The sequence below is a fragment of the Neovison vison genome, chromosome 7, assembly GCF_020171115.1.
Source record: "Neovison vison isolate M4711 chromosome 7, ASM_NN_V1, whole genome shotgun sequence".
Classification (NCBI taxonomy): domain Eukaryota; kingdom Metazoa; phylum Chordata; class Mammalia; order Carnivora; family Mustelidae; genus Neogale; species Neogale vison.
Genome location: NC_058097.1, coordinates 57760870 through 57788758, shown reverse-complemented (window position 1 = coordinate 57788758; position 27889 = coordinate 57760870). Strand labels below are relative to the sequence as shown.

At 48.3% G+C, this 27889-nt stretch overlaps 2 protein-coding genes across 8 annotated transcripts in view; both read right to left on the bottom strand.

Moving 5' to 3' along the window:
- Positions 1–27168, bottom strand: part of LOC122912079 (zinc finger protein 585A-like) — a 34380-nt gene extending 7212 nt beyond the window's left edge. The window contains exons 1-4 of one of the 7 annotated variants that reach the window (XM_044257398.1): positions 4120–4556; positions 3858–4006; positions 2844–3700; positions 263–389 (exon numbers count right to left, since the gene is read on the bottom strand). In XM_044257398.1, coding sequence (XP_044113333.1) covers positions 263–389; positions 2844–2936 — 220 coding nt within the window. In that variant the 5' untranslated portion in view covers positions 2937–3700; positions 3858–4006; positions 4120–4556. Of the gene's footprint in view, positions 1–262; positions 390–777; positions 995–2843; positions 3701–3857; positions 4557–4866; positions 4910–8428; positions 8483–17149; positions 18064–24282; positions 24390–27001 lie in introns of those variants that run through there. The other 6 variants (XM_044257401.1, XM_044257397.1, XM_044257399.1 and 3 more) reach the window with 6 other exon arrangements.
- On the bottom strand, positions 16299–17158 carry LOC122914622 (zinc finger protein interacting with ribonucleoprotein K-like; the record flags this gene model as incomplete). Its single annotated transcript, XM_044261247.1, has 1 exon — positions 16299–17158. A coding segment is annotated over one exon (738 nt), but the record flags the coding sequence as incomplete, so codon positions are not given.
- Positions 27169–27889: the final 721 nt, after the last annotated feature.

Below are 27889 nucleotides of genomic sequence, written 5' to 3'. Positions count from 1 at the left end.
CCATCAGCCTCAATGCAGGACCACTGACCTGCGATCTTAGCCGATCAGGGCTCAGCACAGCGGGTACTGGGGCTGCGGGCAGACAGAAGGGCACACCAATAACTCAGGGCCAGCAACAAAAGCAACTGCCCAGAAAGCCGGGGAAGCACGCAGTGAACACAGTCCACACCAGAGAAGCACAAACTCTCCCCTGGAGAATGGAAAAGGGGAGTCCGCAGGATACAGAGTCCAGGGCAGGTCAAGGGGATGCTTAGGGCCTTACCCAGTGACGATACAAGTGCAAAGTTCTCCAGCATCACATGGTGGTACAGCCGTCTCTGAGCCTCATCAAGAAGTCTCCACTCCTTCCAGGAGAAGTACACGGCCACGTCCTCAAAGGTCACACCACACTACCATGAAAGGAAAACATGGAACCTTGAGCATTCTCTGAGAACCCACCAGCGTTGCAACCCACACACCCACCACCCCAGTCTCTCCTGCCAGCCCAGCTCCCCTCCTCAGATAAACACCAGGTCCTGGTGCCTCTAACGCTGCTCTCCTCTCACCTTCCCACCAATCACTGTTCAGTGCTCAGCGATAACACGCAGGGGACACATGGAAGCAATGTGGCCTGCAAGTCCCATCCCCCTGCTACAATATTCCCATGGAGTCTCCCAGGGCAAGCCCTTAAGACCGCCAATTATAGTCCCTGCTCTGCCGGGAAGTCTTCAATACCAGGACCCTGAGGCCCTTAGCTCATACTTCCTCTCCAGGTCTACATGATTCTGTAGACTGTACCTCTCTCATGTCTTCAGACCTCACAGATGAAAAAGCTCACATCTTCCAAAGGATTCTCCCTTGATTCACAGTTGTCCTTATCACTTGACAACCAAAGGATGTGTGACAAACACAAAGAGGTTCCACTACCACCCCAATATGACCATGGATCCCAACTGAGGGAAAGCCTCAAATGCTGCTGAGAAGCATCCTCACCTGCCTCTAATCTTCCCTCCAGTATCACACTCACAACCACTGTCAACCTAGAATGTTCCCATGTCATCTTCTACTCCCCTACTACCCATGCTGGCCCTCCACAGTTGGGAACCAACCATCCACTACTGGACCTTTCTGAAAACCCCAGCCCTAAGGACCTCTCTGCCAGGCACAGAAAAGCAAAAATGACATTTGCCCCAGACCGTTTCTGGCAGGAAGACTCCGAAACACTCCGGATGCCATAAAAGCTGACCCCAAAATTCTGGTGAAGTCCTAGAACACTGAAGAGAGAGCAGCTCCAGCCTCTCAAATACTCGCAGGAGGGGCCGCCTGGGTGGCTAAATGGCTTCAGCATCTAACTCTTCATCTCCACACAGGTCTCCATCTCATAGTCCTGAGTTCAAGACTCCTGTTGGGCTCCACACTGGGAATGGAGCCTACTTAAACAACAAACAAACAAACAAACCCCAGCCCCATGTCCTCAGCTATCACTTGTCCCAGCATCCCACGGAAGGCTTGTCCATGTATCTGCCAGATCACTGCCTCTCTCCTTCACCTGTGTTCACAACGCCCAGCAACCCCGACCACGAGTTGAGCAGGAAAACCTCTCTTCAGCACACGTTACTAGGTCCCTCTGACCCACTAGGAGCATTGCCATGACACTCTGCATTCCCTTCCCAAATGTGATCCCAGTCTCCACCCTGGTCCACACAGCAGCCATCACTTTTCAAACTCTCCATCATGAATCTTTCCCCCAGTTTCCCAAAATTTCCTGTCCAGCTGCCCACTGGATGCCATCACTTACCATTTTCTGAAATATCTAAGTCGCCTAATACTATGGAAACCCGTTCGGACACTCCCAAAGATAAGCAACCTACTGTTAACTTCCATCAGGTTGATGGGACTTTCCCTCCCTTCAGCTGCTAGAACTGTCAAAATTAATGAGGGGAAACCTTCCTAAATTGGGGTCGGGAGGTTGCACTGGGGGCAGCTCTCAGACACTACGGTAGTGGGTGGTATCACCTGCGGGTCCAACAGAAAGAGATGGACTTGAACTTATTTGGGGATACTACTTCACTACCCCCCCAAAAGACAGCCTTTTCATGATCGCCTCGCCCAAAAAGCTCAGCCAATGAGAAGCCACTATACTTCGACCTTCCAGTTTAGCCCAGTGGACTCGGGAGTACATAACAGTTTTAGCTCCTTTCCTTAAGGGGGGGGGGGCGACGACCTTTCTCTTCTCCACACTGGCTACTGCTTTGACTCGGATTCTTCAAGCGTCACCGACCAAAAGCCCCGGGGTTCCCCTCACTCCCCCCGTTCTCCTCTCCCCTGCGACACCCACAATTCGCCTCAGCCCTTCTCCGAAAACAGACCAACAGCAGCCGGTTCTCCAACATCCAGGGCGGACACGGTGGCGGTCGGGCCACTACCAGCGACAACCGCTAGTCCCTCCTGCTGCGCGTCCTGCCTGCGTGCTCACCCCCGGCGGTGGCGCTTCTGCGCTGCCCGAGAAAGCCCCTGACACCCGGAGTAGACCACCTCCCCTCACCGCCAGCAGACACGGCCTCAGCAGTCAGAGACGGCGCCGGTCTCACCCGCCTGCTCCTGACAGAACCAATGCAGCCGCGCCGTCCCCAGTTGGTGGCGTGGGCCCCCTGCAGCTCCCGCCCCGGCGGCCCGGCGGCCAGTCAGCCCCGAGCCCGCGCCCGCACTCAGCGCGCCGGCGCTCCCACACGGGCCCCGCCCACCGGCGCCTCCTTGTCCGGGACACCCGGGCCTGGGCCGCAGGGCCGCGAGCAGGCGCTCCACGCTCGAGACTTCGGTCTGGGTGGGGGGCGGCGGGGAGGGCCCGGGGGACGAGCGTTTACCTCAGCCGAGTCCCTGGGCGGGGCTGCCGCCATCGGACTCCGTGGGCGAAGCGGAGTCGGGAGCTGAGGGAGGGGAGCGGACACCCGGGCCATCAGTGTTTGTCTAGGCCCCGGTACGCGGCAACTCGAGAGAGGTCACAGAGCCTCGGGCCCCCAGTCTGTCTTGGAGGGAAGAGCCTCCCCTCACGTCTTCTCCACTAATCACCCTTCACAAAGCTCCTTTCCGAACCCTCCCAAGTAAACAATCGGGAAAGAGATGCCGAACGCCGCAATTGGCAGGAAGTCCCGCACTAGCGGATGCGCACGCCTAGAAATGCCTCGTCCTGTTCTCTCATTGGCCCCTTGCTCTGTCGTCAGGGCCGATGGTCTTCCGGGTGTTGTGGCTCCCAGAACTTGGGCGGTCTCAGAAAAGGGGTCTTCTACCCTGGAGTTCGGCGCTTCGGTCAGGTCTCACCTTGAGGGATTCCGGAAAGTTCTGCCCCTCCTCAGAGGCACCGGACCGCATTTGGTTCTGGTTTAAGGCGGAGAAGACTCCAGGAAGGCCAATCTTCTTCCAAAGGAGAAAACCGTTACGTTAGATACTCCCGAATTCCGTGGCTGAGGTAAATGACAAATCATCCCTTGAGGCGCCTCTGAAATAAATGAGTCTGTCTACCTGGAAAGTTGTTGTTGCTCTTTCATGCTTGCATCCTTCAGCGCGTTAGTCAGTTCATAGTTCGTTAGGAACTTAGAAACCTTCCTGTTAAATCATAAAACTTCAACACGGTGCATTCTGAGGGGGCTTTCGGCGCTATTCCTTCCTGGGTTTGTGGGTTGGGGAGCACCCCGTCCAGCACGCAGAGGGCAGCTCCTAAGCGCTACAGAAAGGAAAGGTTTTTAAAGGTAGGACAGGAACATCATAAATAGAAAAAAGGTTAATGTCAGATGAGGTCACCTTACTGTGGGGACAAAAGACTCATTAGGAGAAGCCATCCTCTATCTTTGGGGGATGGAGGGCCCATCCATGTAGATTACCTTTTTGGTGCTGACCGGTGTATTCCTGACTGAGCAGTGGAAACGGAATTTCTGGGGAAGTCCAAAGTGCAGTGAACTTCGGCATTATGCGCTAGTTTGGTGACACGGCCTAGCAGAAGTGACTCCATTTGGCGCCCGTGGTTTCCTTTCTACGTCCCATACAGGTGCATGACAGGGAAGAAGGACAATGGATGGTAGGCTGCCCCGAATGATGTGGTCAGTGACGTGGTCAGCCTCTGGTTCCACACTTAGCCTCTCTTACCTGTATCGCGATTGCGTCCCATCTATGAAGGAACACTTTTACCCGTATATTTCTTCGTCCAGAGTCTCAGATATACCCAGTTCCTTTTAGGAGTCTGATATCATCCCAATCATAGTGCAACTTGACCAATGCTGTTTTTGGTACCAAACACATGTTGCCATTTTCAGTTGGAGCCAGTGTGCAAGGGGAGAATCTGAGCCTGAAATGAAGGGTTGTCTGAACCCAATGATCTCACCTTCTTGCGGGGAAGTGACTCTTCTTTCTTCAGGCACTGTAGCAGTGTCGCTTAACAATTGAAGTTATCTCAGAAAACAGTTGTGAAATGCACATTTTGGAAAGCAGTTTCTAACCTTTATCAAGTTGTTTAAAGACAGTGGTAGAAATAGCTACGGGGAAACCCACATTTCATCTCCCTACCCATCATTAAAGTCTTAAAAAATGCTATGATCTCAAAGAACTTTTATTTTATTTTTTTTTTAAGATTTTATTTATTTATTTGACAGAGAGAGATCACAAGTAGGCAGAGAGGCAGGCAGAGAGAGGAGGAAGCAGGCTCCCTGCTGAGCAGAAAGCCCGATGCGGGACCCGATCCCAGGACCCTGAGATCGTGACCTGAGCTGAAGGCAGCGGCTTAACCCACTGAGCCACCCAGGCGCCCCTCAGAGAACTTTTAGAGAAGGCTCCAAGAAGTCTGAGAAAAGACGGAATAAAATTGAGCATGTGATTCTGCTAGACCAATATACTTACTCATTGTGAGGGCTTCTGTCTCCACAATGTAACTTTTTCATTCCTGAAAACATTGAGCAATGCTGTCATCCTTAAAAATAAATAGCCACTTATTTTACTAGTAAACAGGATTTTATTCAGGAATTAACAGGAATTTTAACTGGGGATAGGCACAGTAGGGCAAATCACAGGAAAGTCTGAAGAAACAGAAGGTAAGTCTGCTTTTATTAGGTTTTAGGAGACTGGGGAGGTTTGCTTTCAATAAAAGTTCATTGAAGGAGTACCTGGGTGGCTCAGTGGGTTAAAGCCTCTGACTTCGGCTCAGGTCATGATCCCAGGGTACTGGGATTGAGCCCCGGCATCAGGCTCTCTGCTCGCCAGGGAGACTGCTTCCCCCTGCCGCCCTGCCTTTCTCTCTGCCTACTTGTGATCTCTGTCTGTGAAATAAATAAAATTCTTAAAGAAAATAGTTTCATTGAAGACCAAGAGTTTCCAGTTGCGACAGTTTTCCATTGGCTCTCTGCCCTGGTTAGGGTGTAGTTGCTGGGGCAAGGGGCATTCATTCTTCTTTTTGTTAAAAGCAGGAGATTAAATTACTACTGTGAAAGTTTCCTCCCTTGTCAGGATAAAAATAATTTTCCTTTTTCCTGCTAACTAACCATTCCTGCCTCTGTGAAAGTTTCATTTTACTTTATTTATTTTTATTTTTATTTATTTTAATTTTTTAAACTAAATTCAATTCATTGACATGTAATACATTGTTAGTTTCAGAGTCAGAGTTCAGTGATTTATCAATTTTTTATAATAACCAGTGCTCATTATATCACGTGCACTCAGTGTCCATCACCAAGTTGCCCCATCCCCCACCAGGACACCTTCATTTTATTTTATTTTTTAAGATTTTATTTATTTATTTGACAGAGAGAGATCACAAGTAGATGGAAAGGCAGGCAGAGAGAGAGAGAGGAAAGCAAGCTCCCCGCTGAGCAGAAGCTCGACGCAGGCCTCGATCCCAGGACCCTGAGATCATGACCCAAGCCGAAGGCAGCGGCCCAACCCACTGAGCCACCCAGATGCCCCGACTCCTTCATTTTAAATGCGGTTTCCTTTACTAATTTTAAGACTACCTTGGAGAGAGAAAAGGACATTTAGGGTACCCATAAGAATTAAAATGAAGAGAAATGGGTATGTCATGTGTATTCACTGTTCCCACAAACGTCCACTGAGCACATACTGGTTTTTTAGGAAATTTGTTCGATGCATGGGAGAAATGCAGGCACAAGACAAGCAGTCCTGCCTTCAGATGCGTTGTATTATGCTCAAGGAAAACACAGGGAACATGAAAACAAAAGTTCAAGTTTACATTCAATGTTAAAATGTGGCAGGTGAGATAGAAACAAGGAGAGGTGATTTTGTGAGAAAAGAGATCCACTGGGCAGAAAGGAAGACCTCGTTAATAAGAGCACCACTGAGCAAGGATGAGTCCTTTGGGTTTTATTTTTATTTGTTCTGGGTTTTGTTAAGATTTTATTTATTTATTTGACACAGAGAGAGAGAGACAGCAGGAGAGGGAACACAAGTGGGGGCAGTGTGGGGCACCTGGGTGGTTCAGTGGGTTAAAGCCTCTGGCTTCGGCTCAGGTCATGATTCCAGGGTCCTGGGATCAAGCCCCGCATTGGGCTCTCTGCTCAGCAGGGAGCCTGCTTCCCTTCCTCTCTCTCTCTGCCTGCCTGTCTGCGTACTTGTGATCTCTCTCTGTCAAATAAATAAAATCTTAAAAAAACAAAACAAAACAAAACAAAAAAACAAGCAGGGGCAGTGGGAGAGGGAGAAGCAGCCTTCCACAGAGCAGAGAGCCCAATGCAGGGCTCCGTCCCAGAACCCTTGGATCATGACCTAAGCCAAAGGCAGAAGCTTAGCAACTGAGCCACCCAGGCACCCCTGTTAGTTCTGTTAAAAGATTAAGTGAGCTACATGAAAATTTCGAAGAGCTTATTTGAGCAAACACCAAAACCACTCAGGTAACAGCGAACCAAACTAGGGAAAAGGCTAATCTGTAAAGGGAAGACCGTGAGGTGCTTGGGTGGCTCAGTTGGTTAAGTGGCTGCCTTCTGTTCAGGTCGTGATCCCAGGGGCTTGGGACTGGAGCCCCTGCATCAGGCTCCCTGTTCAGTGGGGCGCCTCCTCCCTCTCCCTCTGCCTGTCTCTGTAGGTGGTAGAACATAGGAGCCACTAGCATCTAGCGGCCTCTTTGCTGATTTGCAGTTCCAAGCAAAAGCCAGTGGCTAGGTGTCTTCCTGTGGCCTCTCTGCCCTGGAGACCCTGGGACTCCAGTCCTTTAAGTCTTTACCCTGCTTGGCTCACTGCAGAGGCACTCAGCAGGTGTGCATAAGAACCCTTCACCCTGCTGCTCCTCACAGTCTGTAGGTCTACGGAGTCCCTGTACTGGAGCGTGGAGGGAGGAAGCCTGGCCTTCCTGGAAAAACCTGTTTTCAGTTTCACCTCTGCCCTCTCCATCAGCTTTACCTCAGCTCATTAGAAATGCTCATTCTCAGTCCACAACAGAGACCTCTTGACTCAGACACTTCAGTGGTAGCCCAGGAATCAGTTCTTTAAGACGTCTCTGGGTAAGATAGACAGACAGTTGAATGTTCCATGCTCTCCTTGCGTTCCTGAAGAAAGGCACCTGATATTCTTGTGATGGACGGTAATCGCCTCTATAGCTACAAATTTCAGAATACAGGCTGCAAAATTTATCAGTACACATTTGTTTCCTTCACTAAAAAAGTGATGTCTAGAGAAGCACCTGGATGGCTCATTTGGTTAAGCGTCTGACCTCAGCTCAGGTCATGCATGATCTTGGGGTCTTGGGATTGAGCCCTGCAATGGGCTCCCTGCTCAGCGGGGAGTCTGCTTGTCCCTCCCCCCTGCTGTCCATTTCCTGTGCTTGCTCTCTTTCTTTCTCTCTCTCACTCAAATAAATACATAAAATCTTTTTTTAAAAAAAAGTAATGTCTAGAATTCCGATTTTCTGTACTTTGTTAGTGAATTAGTGCTACTTCATGAACATAAAAAGCAAAAAACCTTTAACCACTGTACCTGGTACAGAAAGACAGTACTTGCAGTATGGTGTTTGTTGGTTGTTTAAAGAGAGGGAGCATGTGTGGGGAAGTAAGCTGGACAGAAAGTAAAAGAAGCTCAAGCAGACACCACAGTGAGGATGGAGCCCAGGGATGAGGTTATCTCACAATCCCCAGATCACCAGCTGAGCCAAAATCAAGATGTGGACTGTTACCCAAATGAGACACATGGGCGCCCCATAATATCCTCTTAGAATTGCTTTTGCATATGGATGGATTGCTCTGTGTCTGTGCCTGTGTTCAAATACGTTCCTGTGTTACCAAATCCCACTTTTGGCTGCCTAGCACTCCAAAAGTCAATACTCAAAAGTATTGATTGGAAAGGAAAATGAGCTTTATTGGGAAGGCTGGCAATGTGGGGAGAAGGTTGACTCTTGGACAAAGGCCAACTCCAAGGTTTCATCCTCATCCAGGGGATTTTAAAGGAGTTTAGGGCAGCTTACCAGTAAGGGGAGTAAAGCAGTCCTTAACACTTCTTGACTACATGCAGACTCGATGGTACTAGCTATAGGTGTCATCGCAGTGCTGGGAGATTGTGCAACAGGGTCTGGTTCCTTAGTACCTGGGGGTTGTACAAGAGGGTCTGTTTTGCTTAGTGGCATTTGGAAGTCCCCAGCTGTTTCTAGGAGTGAATGTGTGGTCTATAGATAAATAGAAAAGTTAATCCATCATGTAGGCTAAGGATGCTTGTTTAACCTTAAGGTTACTAGGTTGCCTGGGGGCCTGAGTTGGCTTCACCCATACACACTATTTTTCTTAGTACAGAAGAATCTCAGCTTCCCCCAGTTGGAGCTCAAACTTTCCAGGCAGCTTCTTTCCAACTTGTCTGTTGACTCAGATGGAAGATCCTGCTGGCAAGGCATGCACTGATGGGAACCAAAACTACCCCCTCGAGGACTTTTTGCCCTGAGCCAGCAAGTCCCCACTCATGACTGACTCCAGGACAATGATCTGTTTGACTTTCACTGCCTACCTGTGTGTACTCACCCACCTTGGCCCCACATTTTCCTTCTACAAACCCAGAAGCATTCTCCGCTGATTGGAGACAATCTCTGAGCGGTTTGGCCATTGTCTTCTCTGTGCTGGGCTTGCTGAGATGCCTTTCTGCTTTACCACCTCTGCTTTCTCTGTCTTTGGATTTCTGCACCAGGAAGTGGCCAAACCTAGTCTGTCTGGGATCCCCAGGATAAGTGCTCTTGCACCCTTGTGCCCCAATCCCTACAACAAAGTTGTAATTTGTTTTTGGGTTTTTTTTTTTTAAAAGATTTTATTTATTTGAGAGAGAGAGAGCACAAGCAGGAGGAGGGCTAGTGGGCGAGGGAGAGGCAGACTCCCCAATGAGCAGGGAGCCCAAGGCAGGGCTCTATCCCAGACACCCAGATCCTGACCTGAGTCTAAAGGCTTAATTGACTGAACCACCCAGGTGCCTCAAAGTCATAATTTGTTGAAAAACCTGCACCTGACATTTTCCCCCATTAAGATAACTGTGGACAACCTAATCCTCTGAGTTTAGGCCAGACTTTTACTCACATCAGCACCAAAGTGGTCACAATGGTGCATGCAAGAGGAACGGAGGACTCACCTGCAGACTGTGCTGTGTCTGTCCCTGAGGGGCAAAGGAGGACCAGAGCTCTGGGTAGAGCACTGACTTAAGAATTGATGGTGGGAACGTCCTCTCCAGTGAAGTACAGGTACTCAACCTAGACGGCCCTTTCAGTAACTTCCAAATGTCTCCTCTGTCTCTGCCCTCCAAACTGGCATCAGGCCCCGCTGCAGGCCCCTTCCTGGCATGTACTCCGAGATGAGACCATGATCCCACATGTGTCCAGGGGTGGGAGGGGGAGTTAAGGCTTCCACAGGTTGCCACACACCTAACCTATGGACCTTCTTACTTCTGGTAGAGGCCCTCCTTCGGGTGGAGAGGGACTCCTGAATCCACCCCCGATCCTCTGGGTGAGGCCCACCTAGGAGAGAATCCCCATCATTTCCGGGACAGGCCCCACCCCACCTGGTTCCCAGTCCTTCCTGGCCAGGGGGAGGTTGGAGGGGCCCAGTGCCCTCAGCCCCTCCCTGGCCCCAGCCCACTTTCCCTGAGACAGCTGCCTGGGAACACAGCCCACAGTGGCAGCGAGATGCATGAATGTTGACTCTTTGGGGGCCCGCAGCCAACTATTACAGAAAGAGAAGGAATTACATCACTTGGAGGCTGAGGTTCCATGGTGAGAATCTCCCAAGAAGTGACTCTGAACTGAGTGGGTGGACACGATAACCCTCTTGCTACTAAGGTGAGACGAAAGCTCATCAGTCACCAGTCCCGGGTGTTCAGGGACGTCCCTCCCCTCTGGCCTGTCAGGGTTAACGTCTCCTGACTGTGAGGCTCCTGCAGACCTCCAGCCAGCTCCCAGCCCCCACAGCCGCTGTATGCATGGCCTTGTCACATCTCCTGCACACATCAAGGTTTAGTTTTCTTCCAAACACCCAAGTACAGTTTTTCAGCACCTACTCTGAGCACATCGCTCTCACCATGGGAGAATTTACACTCTAGAAATTGGCAAATGCTACAAAGCTGGGATGGATTGTTTTTCTGAACGTCTGGACTTAAGAAAATGATGACATAATGGAATGAATGTGCCTAGACTTAAACATGTAAGGTGTTTTGGTCCAGGACAATGGATAGGCCACAAAAACCTAATGTACTTAATGAAAAAATAGCCTTTTAGTATTACCATGACACTACAGAGAAAAATGTAACACCAGGTAAGAATGAGAAAAACTCTATAACATTTTTTTGTTGTTGCTGTGTGCCTGGCTTATTTGTAATTGAAAAAGAACTGGCCATAACCACATCAAAGAAAGTAGGCAAGTGAAACAAACAGCAATTGTATGAAAGAAGACATACAGGTGGTAAAGAAACTCATGAAATAATGCTGAAAAGTCAGAAATCCCTAGGAAATGCAATTACAACAACATAGCACTGCACACATACTAAAAGGGCTGACATTAGATGTCCTATGAAGTACTGGGAGGGGCTGGAAATACTAGAACTCTCATACATACCTGGTGGGAATGCAACAGCGAACAGTTTGGAACTCATGGCACCCCTTTGGCACTTCAAGGAAAATGTTAACACTCGCCTACCTGTGCCTAGCCATTGTGCTTTGAGTTTTAACAGAAGTGAAATGAAACAGTTATCTGCATAAGGAACTATAATGAAAGTATATAGAGGGATTTGTTTGTGAAAGAAAACACTGGAAAATAACCCAAATGCCCAAACAGATGAAGACATCAATAGTGGTGTACATCCAGAGAAGAAAACAATACTGTTGAATATAAGGGACAGACCTGCAAAATGACCTCTGAGCCTTCAGACCAAACAAAAAGGCTGAAAAGTCCACCTGGAGGATAAATGGTTTATTTATGGAATTTGGGACATTAGATGATCTTGAGCAACCTTAACAGGAGTAGGACTCCATACCACCTCCTCCAGAAAGATCTGTGTTCTTAGCCCTAGAGGCTGGGAGTACCTGGGAGACTACCTAGGAGGAGGACAGTTCAGAACAAGTGTCTGCTAGTCCTTCAGGATTCCAACAAGTATGCTGGCTGGGAGGGGTCACAAAAGCTACATCCGTAGAGGATAAATTCTCTTTTGTCTTTATCCTTTTTCCTCCTGCACCACTATGGCCTTGACATGTAAGCACCACAGAGGACAAAAGAATTCAGAGACTTGGATTATTTTATGACAGTGACCTCAGCCAACCAGGATATGTGTGTGTGAAAGAAAGTGGAGAATTTCTATGCACACTGATCCTTCCCAGCCAGTCACTGCAACATCTGAGGGCACACTTTTTTTTTTTTTAAAGATTTTATTTATTTATTTGACAGAGAGAAATCACAAGTAGATGGAGAGGCAGGCAGAGAGAGAGAGAGGGAGGGAAGCAGGCTCCCTGCTGAGCAGAGAGCCCGATGCGGGACTCGATCCCAGGACCCTGAGATCATGACCTGAGCCGAAGGCAGCGGCTCAACCCACTGAGCCACCCAGGCGCCCCTGAGGGCACACTTTTTAAAGAGATACATACCACTTAGGTGGCTGGTGTCTCCTCTACTCCCTAGGTACCCAATCATCTAGATTACCAATTACAGTCCCCTTGCCCCTGTGCAGTTCCAAGTGGAAACTGCACAGTCGGTCACAAGGCTCCTGTGAAGGATGTGGGTAGAGATTCCACTCAACAGTGCCCAGCAGCCTGGGCTATCAGCTGTGGACAAGCAAAATATTCTTGTTTCTACAAGCACTGGAGAAGGTCTCAAGTGCTCCCTCTTCACGGTGACCTCTGGGCACACAAAGCTTCCTGGCACCCAGACCACAAAACCCAGATGTGGATCCGAGGAGGCTGTATTAGCTAGAACTGATGTTAACATGGTACTACACTCCGGGTGACCAGACAACAGAAATTTATTTCACCCTAATCTGGAGTCTCAAAATTGAACATAAGGTGTCAGCTGGGTTAGTTTCTTCTGGGGCCTCTCTCCTTGGCTTGCAGATGGGGATTCCGTGTCCGCCCATGGTCATCCCTGGGTGCCAGATTCCTCATCTCTTCTCAGAGCATCAGCCATACTGCATGAATCCATCCTAATAACCCATTTCAACCTCATCATGTTTTTGAAGATGCTCTGTCTAACTGTGGTCATGTTGTGAGGTACTGGGGTTACCACATTAAGTGTAGGGCATAGAAATCTCCCCATAACAAAGGTCTTGAGGGTTTTTTTTTTTTTAAAGATTTTATTTATGTATTTGACAGAGAGAGATTACAAGTAGGCAGAGAGGCAGGCAGAGAGACAGAGGAGGAAGCAGGCTCCCTGCTGAGCAGAGAGCCCGATGCGGGACTCGATCCCAGGACCCTGAGATCATGACCTGAGCCGAAGGCAGCGGCTTAACCCACTGAGCCACCCAGGCGCCTGGTCTTGAGGTTTTTTAAAAAGTGAAATGTATCACTTTTTTAAAAGACTTTATTTATTTGACAGAGATCACAGGTAGGCAGAGAGGCAGGCAGAGAAGAGAGAGAGAGGAGGAAACAGCTTCCCTGTTGAGCAGAGAGACCAATGTGGGGCTCGATCCCAGGACCCCGGCATCATGACCGGAGCCGAAAGCAGAGGCTTTAGCCCACTGAGCCACCCAGGCACCCCGGTCTTGAGTTTTAATACAAATTAAAGCCCAAGTTGGAGAACAGAACTGACCTATGTATTACTTATTTGCAGACATCCTCTCTGAGACACAGTAAGTTTGACGTTGCAATGAAATCTGTTCACTCACTGGCAAAGCCCAATTCCAACTTCAAACCCTCCCTCAGAGTGATTTTAATACCTAAGACCAATGGTAATTGTAAGGACCTATTTAGCAAGACCCTTTCATTAAAGTTAAGCTGCCCCTGCTCCCCTTCCCCCAGGGGACTGACTTAAAAACAAGTCCCAGAAAACAGCTCCAGGTAACAAAGCCCAGATACAAGGGTGGGTCAGGCCAGGTGGAGACATCGATCAGTGGGGGGTTGCATACTGTCTTCCTAGCTACTAATGAGTATGGGCCCCGGCCCTTTAGGAGCCTTTTTGGTGCCAATCCTAATTAAGGTGTGATAGGCTGGTTCAAATGTCTACTAGGGTAAATTGTAATTCAATTGGTCACCTAGCATCACTGTGGAGTTTCCTGTGTGTGTTAAAATCTCATTGGCCACCTGTGGGTGGCCAGGCCCCACAGCATGGCCTTTGCCCTTAAAAGGTAGTCTGCGTGGGACGCCTGGGTGGTTCAGTGGGTTAAGCCTCTGCCTTCAGCTTGGGTCATGATCTCAGGGTACTGGGATAGAGACTCGCATCGGGCTCTCTGCTCAGTGGGGAGCCTGCTTCTCCCTCTCCCTCTGCCTGCCTCTCTACCTACTTGTGATCTCTCTCTCTCTGTCAAATAAATAAATAAAATCTTAAAAAAAAAAAGCTAGTTGCAAAACAGAGAAGGGTCGCTCTCTCTTGTAAGAGGTGCAGCCCCGAACGTTCGGTTAGATTCTTGATGCTTGGCGCAAAATAAAGCTTTGCTTGACCTTTGCTTTGTATCAGTCTCACTCCTTTAACCACGGACCCATTATTGGGGCATAACAGTAATTAAACACAAAGGCCTTCAATAATGCATAAGCGAGAGCAATACACAGCACCCATTTCTTGCGTTACTGACTTAGAAGCTACAAATATTTATCACAAAACTCAGGAGACCAACAAGGTCCCTAAATCATTTAGTCTTTCTCTGCAAAACATCATCCAGAACTCAAGAGGTATGGAGGGTCAACACTGGGTCATATCCATGCACTAACTTAGACGGCACTGAGGAGATCTCAGTACACATCATGTCCACCAGCGAATGACAAAGTGAAGTGGTCAGCATCACTAAGCTGGGTGGTGACAGATGTTCATTATTGGGACCATCCAGGTGACAGAGGTGAAATGACTTCTGTCACAAAATCTGGCAGGGACTCCAGCAATGACCTTGGACACATCAGAACATACATTACCCAAATAGTTGGAATTTCGGGAAGTAACTCCGCTGTGGATGTGCAGGTGAACAAAGCTGAATTCAGGAAGGTGGCTGCCTCGTAAGGTTCTCTGCAGCATAATTACACGAAAGAAGGAAATACCATGTTCTCTACCATTTTAAAGTCTTTCTGCAGTGTGAACTCTCAAGTGTAGAATGAAGACAGATGTCTGGCTGAAGGCCTAGTGTCCTTCAGCTCACCCATGTGGTCATGCTCCGAGGTGACCTCCGATTTTTATGAAAAAGTACCTTTGCCCAAAACATTACCTACACTATTCACGTGTTTCTTAGCTCAGGCTGCTCTAACAAAATACGATATATAGGGTGGCTTGTAAGCAACAAAAATTTCTCACTTCTGGAGGCTGGCTATCTCCCATTCTCCATATAGCCTGGTTTTGTGTCTCATGAGGACCAGCTTCCTGATTTATAGACGATCTCAAAGGGTCCTCACACAATTGACAGGGGAAGGAGGCTGTCTCAGAATACTTCCAATACATTAACAACATTCATTAGGAATTCACATACATGATCCATTCTAGTTATCAATTACCTCCCAAAGACAATCTGCTACTCCTACTGCATTAGAGGACAGGAGTCAACATAGCAACATTACAGAACAGAAGCCTTTAGTTCATGTTTTCACCCAAGCAGACTTTATCTACTGTGTACTTTCTCATGCTAAATGAGACTGGAAATTTAGCTGAAAGATTCCCCACACCCCCACTACTCCTAAGGTCTTTTTCCAGTGTGAACTCTGTGATGATAACTGAGCGCACCATAACTGAAAAAAAATTTCCCACATTCACAGCAAGCATAAGGCCTTTCTCCTGTGTGAATTCTCTGGTGTTGAATGAATGCTGACTTGTACTTCAACAATTTCCCACATTCATTGCACTTGTAAGGCTTTTCACCTGAGTGAACCTTTATGTGTACATTCAGGGTATTTCTTTGGAAGAAGGATTTGCCACATTAACTGCACTCATAAGGCCTTTTTCCAGGGTGAAGTCTCTGGTGATCACGGAGATAAGAACTACAAGTAAAAGATTTCCCACAATCACTACAATCATAAGGACTTACTGCAAGGTGACTCTGACGATGATACCAGAGGGCAAGGCTAGAACTAAAAGATTTCCCACATTCACTGCACAGATAAGGTTTTTCTCCTGTGTGAATTCTCTGGTGTTGAATGAATGCTGACTTATAGTTCAAAGATTTCCCACATTCATTACATTTGTAAGGCCTTTCACCTGAATGAACCTTGATATGTACATTGAGACTATTCCTTCGGGAAAAGGACTTGCCACATTCGCTGCATTTGTAAGGCCTTTCACTAATGTGAACTCTCTTGTGAGAACGAAGGTGAGAAGCAGTGGTAAAAGATTTCCCACAGTCACTGCTCTCATATGGCCGTTCTCCGGTGTGAACTCTCTGGTGGGAATGAAGGGCAGATTTCCAAGTAAAAGATTTCCCACAGGGCGCCTGGGTGGCTCAGTGGGTTAAGCCCCTGTCTGCAGCTCAGGTCATGATCTCAGGGTCCTGGGATCGAGTCCCGCATCGGGCTCTCTGCTCAGCAGGGAGCCTGCTTCCTCCTCTCTCTCTCTGCCTGCCTCTCTGCCTACTTGAGCTCTCTCTCTGTCAAATAAATAAATAAATAAATAATCTTTAAAAAAAAAAAAAAAAAAGATTTCCCACAATCACGGCATTCATGAGAACGGTCTCCAGTGTGAATTCTCTGGTGTTCAATGAATGTTGACTTACACTTCAGTGATATCCCACACTCATTACACTTGTAAGGCTTTTCACCTGAGTGGACCTTTAGGTGCATGCTCAGGCTATTTCTTCGGACAAAGGACTTCCACATTCACTGCACTCATAAGGTCTCTCTCCAGTGTGAGCTCTCTGGTGATAATGGGAGGGCCGAATTAGCAGTAAAAGATTTCCCACATTCATTGCACTCATAAGGCCTTTCTCCAGTGTGAACTCTCTGGTGATCAAGGAGGACAGACCTTGTGGTAAAGAATTTCCCACATTCACTGCACTTATAAGGCCTTTCTCTAGTGTGAACTCTTTGGTGACAATGAAGGACAGAACGAGTGGCAAAAGATTTCCCACATTCACTGCACTCATAAGGCCTCTCTCCTGTGTGAATTCTCTGGTGTTTAATCAATGTTGACTTACATTTTAAAGATTTCCCACATTCATTACACTTATAAGGCTTTTCACCTGAGTGAATCTTTATGTGTACTGTGAGAATATTTCTTTGGACAAAGGACTTGCCACATTCACTGCATTCATAAGGCCTTTCTCCTGTGTGAATTCTCTGGTGTTTAATCAAAGTTGACTTCCACTTAAAAGATTTCTCACATTCATTACACTTATAAGGCCTTTCACCTGAGCGAACCTTTACATGTACTTTGAGGCTATACCTTCGGACAAAGGACTTGCCACATTCACTGCACTCATAAGGCCTTTCTGCTGTATGAACTCTCTGGTGAGCATGGAGAATCGAACTAGTGGTAAAACATTTCCCACAATCACTGCACTCATACAGTCTTTCCCCTGTGTGAGTTCTCTGATGATGTGAGAGGGCATAGAGGGAAAAGACTTTGCACAGCTAAGACACTTAATATAACCATTCTTCAGACTGAATCCTATGACTAATCAACACTGAGCTACTGCTAACAGATTCTGCACACCCGCTACAAACATAACTTTTCCCTCCACTGTGCCATCTCTGGGGATGAAGGAGGACAGATTTGCGGCCTAAGAATCTCCCATATTTGCCGTACGTGTACTGCCTGGATCCACTTTGAGTCCTTCCATGTTGACTGTGGGTTGACCTCTGCCAAAGTGATTTTCCATATTTCCCAAACTTACGTCTTTTTCCAGTATGGTATCTAATGGCAAATAAGGACTTGTACCTGAAAAATTTCCCACATACACTGCACACAAAGGACTGTCCTCCAAGGTGGACACCCTGGTCCTGTGTATCTGTGTGTTTGGGACCAAAGGCGTTCTTGCATCCTCCCCAAGCGCCACGACTGCTTCCACACTGTAATGTTGCCCTGCACTGGGGGATCGTGTGTGGCTTCTCCCCAGTACGAGTGGCCTCTTGCCCCAGATGCCCCGAGGCAGACAGTAAGTCCTTCTCAACCTCTCCACAGGTAAAGGGTTTTCCCAAACCATCGAATCCCCAGCTCTTGACAACAGAGGCCCTGTCCACACAGCTTCTGAATGGTTTTGCTCCCACCGGCTGCTCCTGCTGCTCCTGCTCTAACTTCACAGTGAAAGAAAATCGTTTCCTGCAGGCCCCACACCTCAACCGTTTCTGACTGTTTTCTTTCCCCTGGAGCTCAGCCAAGTGGAAAATATCTCTCAAGACGGGACCACACATCTCACAGGGGTGGGTCTTCTGGGAAGACAGAGCGGCCCTGGGCATCTTGGTCTGGGACACACCTATAGAAGCGCTCTGTGCAAAGGGGGCCTCCTCATCTTCTGCTCCACAGCAGCAACCTGAAGGCAGAGAAATGCGGTAAAACATGTGCTGGCTGTAGCACGGGGTGAACCCATCACACACACGCATCTATCTCAGAGGCACAAGTGTATAAGATGCTTTTCCAGCAAAGGAGATGCAATTCATTTGAAGGAGTGGTTGCTGTACATTACTGGGCCCCAAAAGTTGTTGAGAGCACACTAGAAGGACAAAAAACTAGGGTATGACACAAGGAGGAGAGCCATGGTTTAAACCTTACTTCTCGTCACACAAGTTTGTGTAGGACCAGTTCTGCTGGCATTATTTGTCTAAGTACAAGGCTGCAGGAAAATCTAATCACAATAAATCTGCTGATCTTCAATGTCAGTTTAAGGACATGTGAAGGGGGTGCCTGGGTGGGTCTATCTGTTAAGAATCTGCCTTCAGCTCATGTATGATCCCAAGGTTCTAGGACTGAGCCCCACATTAGGCTTGCTGCTCACAGGGAAGCCTCTCTCTCTCTCTGCCATTCCCTTTGCTCATTCTCTCTCAAATTAGTACATAAAATCTGGTTTACAAAATTAAAAAAAAATAAAGATGTGAGTATCTCATGGTAAAACGTTTGGGGGTGAATGCTGGGGTACACACAAAGCAGTGAGAGTAAGAGGTGAGACATGGAGGCCTGAGAAGCACTGATGATGTCGTGTAATTACCACTGGAGTCGAACCCAGAATCCACAAACTGTCAACAGTAAGAAGGAGAGACAGAGGTAAGATGGGGCCATCAGCAATCACACCAAACTCTGGTTAAACAAACAAAGGTGCCCAGTATGGTCTGAAAACAGTGCTGATATCACACATTCCCCACTTCTATTCCCCAGTGAGCACACCTGGTCATGCTGGAGCATGGCCATACTATGACACACAAAGGACTCCTCCCTTTATTTTTTATTTTTATTTTTTTTAAAGATTTTATTTATTTATTTGAGAGAGAGACAGTGAGAGAGAACATGAGCGAGGAGAAGGTCAGAGAGAGAAGCAGACTCCCCGTGGAGCTGGGAGCCCGATGCGGGACTGGAGCCCGATGCGGGACTCGATCCCGTGACTCCGGGATCATGACCTGAGCTGAAGGCAGTCGTCCAACCAACTGAGCCGCCCAGGCGTCCCAAGGACTCCTCCCTTTAAGCCTTCCTGAGCAACTACAAGATGCCAGGAAGATAGAAATAATGAAGGAAAACCAAACTGTCCCAGAGCTCGGGACACTTCAGACACAGAAAAACATCTTATGTGACTGACGTCAGCAGGGTGGGATAATAGAAGATACCATTTTTTTTTTTTTTTAAAGATTTTATTTATTTTTTATTTGTGAGAGAGAGAGAGAGAGAGAGAGCGCGAGCGCACGCAAGTGCACAAGCAGGGCAGAGTGGCAGACAGAGGCAAAGAGAGAAGCACATTCCCTGTAGAGCAAGGAGCCCAATGCAGGACTTGATCCCAGGACCCTGGGATCATGATCTGAGCCAAAGGCAGCAGCTTAACCGATTGAGTCACCCAGGTGTCCCTAGAAGATACCATTCTTCACCCCGAAAAAAATCAATTCAACTGGGGCACCTGGGTGGCTCAGTGGGTTAAAGCCTCTGCCTTCGGCTCAGGTCATGATCCCAGGGTGCTGGGATCGAGCCCCACATCGGGTCTCTGCTCGGCCGGGAGCCTGCTTCCTCCTCTCTCTCTGCCTGCTTGTGATCTCTGTCTGTCAAATAAATAAAAACAAATAAAATCTTTAAAAAAAAAACAAAATCTTAAAAAAAAAAAATCAATTCAACTGTTGTCTCTGAATGGCATTCCCTCAGAGGGCACAACAGCGTCACTAAGACTGAGCAGTACACAGTGGAGGTTAAAAAGGCACAAGCATACAGAAAAGATGACTGCAGACTGCTACCAGAGACATGGGGAGTGGGTAAGAAATAAGGGCTGAGATTATCTTTGTCAGCCACACGGTGCGTGCTATGCAGACCCTGCTCAGCAGAGCCTCCAGCTTCCTGCTCCACAGAGGACACTGGAACATCTGCCACCAAGTCAACCAAAGCGTAAAGCCCAAGCAATCTTCAGAAAGATCAAAGCTGAAGGCAGCATATTTTAGATTTCAAACTACATTACAAAGCTACTGGATTCAAAATAATAGCACACTGGCTTAAAAAGAGTTCAAGGGAACAAAATACAAATTCCAGAAGTAAACATTCGTATATACAGTCAACTAATCTTTGGCAAATATGCCAAAGGGATATTTGGGAAGAATTCTACACTAGGGAAGAATAATCTCTTTAATAATGTTGTGAAATCTACCCAGAGCCCCAGGGGGCACATTTGGTTGAACTTCGACTTCAGTGAGGTCAAGATCTCAGGGTCATGAGAGCAATCCTGCATCTGTCAGCTTAGAGCCTGCTTGGGACTATCTATCTCCCTCTCCCTCTGCCTTTCCCCGCCATTATCTCTGTCTCTCTGTAAAATAAATAAATGTTTAAAATACTGTTTTGAAGGGCGCCAGGGTGGCTCGCTGTTGAGCACCTGACTCTTGGTTTCAACTCAGGTCATGAACTACCAGTTTTGAGATAAAGCTGGCACCGGACTCCAGGCGCACTGCTGAGTCTGCTTTGGATTCATTTTCCCTCTTCCTCAGCCCCTCTCTGCTTGCTCTCTCTCTGAAATAAATAAATAAATAAATAAATCTTTAAAAAATAGTAACAAAATATTGCTGTGAAATTTAAATATCTAAATGGAAAAACAATGAAACTTGATCCCTATCCTTTAATACACATGGAAATGAAGTTGAAATTGACTAAATACTTAAACATACAACCTTTAACCCTAAAACTCCTAGAAAAAAAAAAAGCCTCCTTAACCTTATTCCTCCCAGTGATTTTTTTTAAAGACTTTTTTTTTTTTTTTAATTTGACAGAGAGAGATCACAAGCAGACAGAGAGGCAGGCAGAGAGGGAGATAGAGGGAAGCAGGCTCCCTGCTGAGCAGAGAGCCCGATGCGGGACTCGATCCCAGGACCCCGAGATCATGACCTGAGCCGAAGGCAGTGGCTTAACCCACTGAGCCACCCAGGCGCCCCCTCCCAGTGATTTTTTGAATAGAACATCTAAAACATACACAACAAAAGCAAAAAACTACAAGTACCACCATACCAAATTGAAAAGTTGCATCACAGCCAGTGAAACCCACAAAAATGAAAAGGATTTACAAGTGGCTAACACATGCTCACAATCACGAATCTTCAGGTAAATGAAAACCAAAACCATGGGAGCCTAGGGGGCTCAGACAGTTAAGTGTCTGCTTTTGGCTCAGGTCATGATCTCGGGGTCTTGGGATCAAATCCGACATAGGGTTCCCTGCTCGGTGGAGAGTACTCCTTCTCCCTCTATCCCTCCTCCCGCTTCATGCCCTTGCTCTCTCAAGTAAGTATCTTAAAAAGCCAAACCAAAATACCACAAAACCACAAGATATCACCTCGTACCTATTAACATGGCTATTACCAAAAAGACAAGAAGTAACATGCTGGTCAGGACATGCAGAAAAAAATGACATTGGAATGCTACTGCTGCTGGGAAGGTCAAGAGGGAAGTCATTATGGAAAATATGAAGGAGGGGCGCCTAGATGGCTCAGTGGGTTAAGCCTCTGCCTTCAGCTCAGGTCATGGTCTCAGGGTCCTGGGAAGGAGCCCCGCACTGGGCTCCTTGCTCAGCGGGGAGCCTACTTCTCCCTCTCCCTCCGTGTGCTTACTTGTAATCTCTATCTCTCTGTCAAATAAATAAATAAAATCTTTAAAAAAAGAAAATACTAGGGAGACCCACCAAAATCTGAAAATATAATTGCGCTACAGTCTACCACTGCCATTTCTAGGTATGTATTCCAAAGAAACAGAATCAGTATCTCCACAACCAATCCGAGCATGAATATCCACTGCAGTACTATTCACAAAGACAACATATGGACATATCAGTAGATGTGTATGAGCGTTTAAAGCGACAAAGAAGGGATGCCCTGGCTGGCTTAGCTGGTAGGGCATCCAACTCTTGATCTCAGGATGGTGAGTTCAAACTCCAGACTGGGTATGGAGTCTATGTAAGAAAACAAAATAAAAAAAAATAAATTGTATTTAAATGAAAAAATAAAGAGACAAAGAACAATTAGGACACACACATACAAGGGCAGGAATATTCAGCCATAAAAAAGGCAACATTGGGGACGCCTGGGTGGCGCAGTTGGTTGGACGACTGCCTCCAGCTCAGGGTGTGATCCTGGAGTCCCAGGATCGAGTCCCACATCAGGCTCCCAGCTCCATGGGGAGTCTGCTTCGCTCTCTGACCTTCTCCTCGCTCATGCTCTCTCTCACTGTCTCTCTCTCTCAAATAAATAAATAAAATCTTAAAAAAAAAAAAAAAAAAAAAAAAGGCAACATTGGCCTTTCCACAGACAAACCTGGAAAACATTATGGAGGGCCAAATCAGCCCCACAGCAACATACAAACCTTGTATGGTACCACTTATATGAGCATTCCTTAAAAGAGAAAGAAATCAAACTCACTGATACAGAAAATAGAAAGCCAGAAGCTAAGGACTGAGGGAAGTGGGGCAATGCCAGTCAGGGATACACACATCCACTGACAAGATGAATAAGTACAACAGGTTGATTATAAATGTTAATATTGTATTCTATACTTGAAATTGGCTAACAGGGTAGATACTAAGTTTCTGAACCACCACCAACAAAAAAAGTAATTATGTCAAGTGATTGTGTGTTTTAACTTCACTTTGTTAATAATCCTATAAAGTAGGGGTGTCTGGGTACTGCACTAGTTCTAGCACCCCACTCATGGTTGTGGCTCAACTTGTGATGTCTGGGTTGTGATACTGAGGCCCCGCCTCAGGCTCCACTCTCAGGAGTGTCAGCTTGGGATTTTCTCTTCCTTTCCCCTCCACTCTACTTGTGCACATGTGCACATAAACTCTTGTGCTCACTCTCTCTCAAATACATAAATAAAAAAGAAATTAGGGTGCCTGGGTGGCTCAGTTTTTGAGCATCTGCCTTTGGCTCAGGACATGATCCCAGAGTCCTGGGATGAAGCCCTGCACTGGGCTCCCTCCTCCCTATCTCACTCCCCCTGCTTGTATTCCCTCTCCTGCTTTTTCTCAAATTAATAAATAAAATCTTAAAAAAAAAAAAAAAAGAAAGAAATCTTACAGTAGTCTGTTTAAAAAAAATTTTTTTAAAGATTTTATTTATTTATTTGACAGAGATCACAAGTAGGCAGAGAGGTAGGCAGAGAGAGAGGAGGAAACAGGCTCCCTGCTGAGCAGAGAGCCCGATGCAGAGCAGAGCTCCATCCCGGGACCCTGGGATCATGACCTGAGCGGAAGGCAGAGGCTTTAACCCACTGAGCCACCCAGGCGCCCCCCCCCTTTTTTTAATTACACTAATCTCAATGTATATCAATTTATCATGTAATAAAATTTCAATAATATAATCTTTTGGGTCAATCATACCTCAACAAAGCTCATGGGATAGGGGCAGGTGGAAGAAGAGATGTAAACACTAAAAAAAACCAAACAGGACAGGGGCACATGGGTGGCTCAGTGGGTTAAAGCCTCCACCTTCAGCGCAGGTCATAATCCCAGGGTCCTGGGATCGAGCCCCACATTGGGCTCTCTCTGTGGGGACCCTGCTTCCTCCTCTCTCTCTGCCTGCCTGTCTGCCTACTTGTGATCTCTGTCAAATAAATAAATCAATCTTCAAGAAAAAACCAAGAACAATACAGGGCAGTCTTGAGAAGTAACCCATGGTTCACATAAGCAGTAAACATGTACATGCCTCCAATTTCAGGCACAGGCAGGCACAGGGAAATGTCACCTAAGGGAGGGGTCAAAACCTAGGCCATCGATGAGTCATGGACTTAGATACAGGGTCCCAGCCAAGGAAATGGCAAGCAAGGTGCATTCCATCAGCCTCAATGCAGGACCACTGACCTGCGATCTTAGCCGATCAGGGCTCAGCACAGCGGGTACTCGGGCTGCAGGCAGACAGAAGGGCACACCAACAACTCAGGGCCAGCAACAAAAGCAACTGCCCAGAAAGCTGGGGAAGCACGCAGTGAACACAGTCCATACCAGAGAAGCACAAACTCTCCCCTGGAGAATGGAAAAGGGGAGTCCGCAGGATACAGAGTCCAGGGCAGGTCAAGGGGACGCTGAGGGCCTTACCCAGTGACGATACAAGTGCAAAGTTCTCCAGCATCACATGGTGGTACAGCCGTCTCTGAGCCTCATCAAGAAGCCTCCACTCTGGGGCACCTGGGTGGCTTAGTGGGTTGAGCCGCTGCCTTAGGCTCGGGTCATGATCTCAGGGTCCTGGGATCGAGTCCCGCATCGGGCTCTCTGCTCGGCAGGGAGCCTGCTTCCTTCTCTCTCTACCTGCCTCTCCATCTACTTGTGATTTCTCTCTGTCAAATAAATAAATAAAATCTTTAAAAAAAAAAAAAAAAAGAAGCCTCCTCTCCTTCCAGGAGAAGTACATGGCCACGTCCTCAAAGGTCACACCACACTACCATGAAAGGAAAACATGGAACCCTGAGCATTCTCTCTCTGAGAACCCACCAGCGTTGCAACCCACACACCAACCACCCCAGTCTCTCCTGCCAGCCCAGCTCCCCTCCTCAGATAATACCAGGCCCTGGTGCCTCTAATGCTGCTCTCCTCTCACCTTCCCACCAATCACTGTTCAGTGCTCAGCAATAACATGCAGGGGACGCATGGAAGCAATGTGGCCTGCAAGTCCCATCCCCCTGCTACAATATTCCCATGGAGTCTCCCAGGTCATGCCCTCAAGACAGCCAATTATAGTCCCTGCTCTGCCAGGAAGTCTTTTATACCAGGACCCTGAGGCCCTTAGCTCACACTTCCTCTCCAGGTCTACATGATTCTGTTGACTGTACCTTTCTCGTGTCTTCAGACCCCACAGATGAGAGCCCACACCTTCCAAAGGACTCTCCCTTGACTCACACTTGTCCTTGTCACTTGACAACCAATAGATGTGTGACAAACACAAACAGGTTCCACTACCACCCCAGTACTCCCAAGGATCCCAACTGAGGGAAAGCCTCAAATGCTCCAAGAGAAGTCTCCTCGCCTGCCTCTAATCCTCTCTGCAGTAGGACACTCACAACCACTGTGAACCTAGGATCCTCCTACACCGTCTTCTATTTCTCTGCTGCCCATGCCGGCCCTCGACAATCAGGAACCAACCATCCTCTACTGAACCTTCGTGAAAACCCCAGCACTAAGGGTCTCCCTGCCAGGCACACAGAACCACAAATCACATTTGCCCCAGACCTTTTCTGGCACGAAGACTCTGAAACACCCCAGACACGGTAAAAGCTGACCACAAAATTCTGCGGAAGCCCTAGAACACGGAAGAGAGAACAGCCCCAGTCTCACTGTCATCTTGTCTCAATTTTCAACGTCCTCAGCCATCTCTTCCAATCATCCCAATCAACCTTGGCCATCATCAGCCAGATCTTTCTCTCTCCTTCACCCACGGTGACAATGCTGGACAACCACCACCACATGCTGCCCAAGACAACCATTCTTCCACACAACGTAGTAGGATACTGAACCTACTAGCAGCTTTGTCATTACACTCTGTGTTTCGTTCCTAAATGTGATCCAAATCTCCACCCGGGTTCACGTCACAGCCATCACTTTTCAAACCCTCCATCGGAAACTTTCCCTACTGTCCCAAGCTTTGCCATCCAGCTCCCTAGTTATTCCATGACTCACACTTCTCTGACACATCTGAGACTGTAAACAATGTCAAAACAATGTAGGACATCCCCCAGAAAAATCAACCTACGCTACCTTTAATCCAGTTAATGGGAGCTTCCGTTCCTTCAGCTGCTAGGAACTGTGAAAATCAGTAACTGCAAACTTCACTAAAATGGAGTCAGGAGGTTGCAGCAGAGGGAGCTCTCAGGCACTGTCACAGTGATCAAGGGCAGGCAGACGGAAGAGGAAGACAGTGACTTGACCTGGAATGGGCACACTCCTTCACTAGCACAGATCCAGAAAGACAGTCTTTCCCGATCACCCACCCAACAGTCAGCCACCGGGAAGACACGACTCCCACCTTACTCTCGTCGCCTCAGAGTTGGTAACAGCCTTCCCGACTTCGCCCCTTTCCCTTAAAAAGCACGACCTCCCCCCTCTTCTCCACACTGGCTTCTGCTTTGACTCGGATTCTTCGGTCCCAATCGCTGTTCCCTGTCGCTCCCACAAAAACAACATCTCTGCGGGTAAAATCTCTGCAGTTTTCTCTTCAAGCGTCACCGACCAAAAGCCTTGGGGTTCCCCTCACTCCCCCCCGTTCTCCTCTCCCCTGCGACACCCACAGTTCGCCTCAGCCCTTCTCCGAAAACAGACCAACAGCAGCCGGTTCTCCAACATCCAGGGCGGACACGGTGGCGGTCCCGGCCACTACCAGCGACCACCACGAGTCCCTCCTGCTGCGCGCCCTGCCTGCGCGCTCAACCCCGGCGGCGGCGCTTCTCCGCGGCCGGAGAAAGCTCCCTGACACCCGGGTTAGACCACCTCCCCTCACCGCCAGCAGACACGGCCTTGGCAGACAGCGACCGCGCCGGCCTCACCCGCCGCGCCGCACACTGCTCCGGACATAACCAATGCAGCCGCGCTGTCTCCGGTTGGTGGCGCGGGCCCCCTGCAGCCCCCGCCCCGGCGGCCCCTCAGCCTGGGGCCCGCTCCCGCACGCAGCCCGCCGGCGCTCCCACACGAGCCCTCGCCCACCGGCGCCTCCCTGTCCCGGACACCGGGGCCTGGGCCGCAGGGCCGCGAGCAGGCGCCCCGCGCTCGGGCCTTTGGGGTGTGGGTGGGGGTGCCGGCGGGGAGGGCCGGGGGGACAAGCATTTACCTCAGCCGAGTCCCTGGGCGGGGCCGCCGCCATCGGACTCGGTGCGCCGGCAGCGGGCCGGAGTGGAGCGGACACCCGGACTGAACTGTGTGCGGCGGGGACCGCGCCTCCCGTCGCGTCTTCAAGACCGGTCACCCAGACCCTGAACCCGCGTTCCGGAACCTGAAGAGAAAAGCAGACGCTAAAAAAGGTAAATACAGACACAGCAGGGAACGTAGCCGGAAGTCCCGCCCCCAGCGCATGCGCCCGCCTAAGAGTGCCGCGTCCTGTTCCTTCATTGGCTCTGCGTTCTCCGGGCAAAGGCTCTTCCGGGTGGTGTGTCTTCCAGAGCTCCCGGGTCTCGGTTAGGGCGTCCTCCACCGGGAATAAGGGAGTTTTGGTCACGTGGCACGCTTAGGGATGCTGGGAAGTGAGGCTCCTACACACAGGGACTTGCGTTGCTCCTTGTCAAAGGCTGAAAAGAGCCCTTTTTTCACTCTATGACGGTCAGTTTCCCAGGTAGAAAACTATTATTTTAGGTGCTTCCAGATTCTTTTACGGATTTAAATAGGATATCATTTCGTACAGCGCTTCAAAAAGAAATGAGCTTGTGCGTAGCTAGAAAGATGTTGCTTATTGAATATTTCCACCCTGAAACATTAGAGTCAGTTTTGGACTGGTTAGGAAGAATTCAAAAAAGTTCCTGTTAAAAAACAAAAATTCAGGGGCGCCTGGGTGGCTCAGTGGGTTAAGCCTCTGGCTTCGGATCAGGTCATGATCTCGGGGTCCAGGGATGGAGCCCCACATCGGGCTCTCTGCTCAGCGGGGAGCCTGCTTCCCTCCCCCTCTGCCTACTTGTGCTCTGTCCGTCAAATAAATAAAATCTTTTTAAAAAAATTTAGCCCAGTA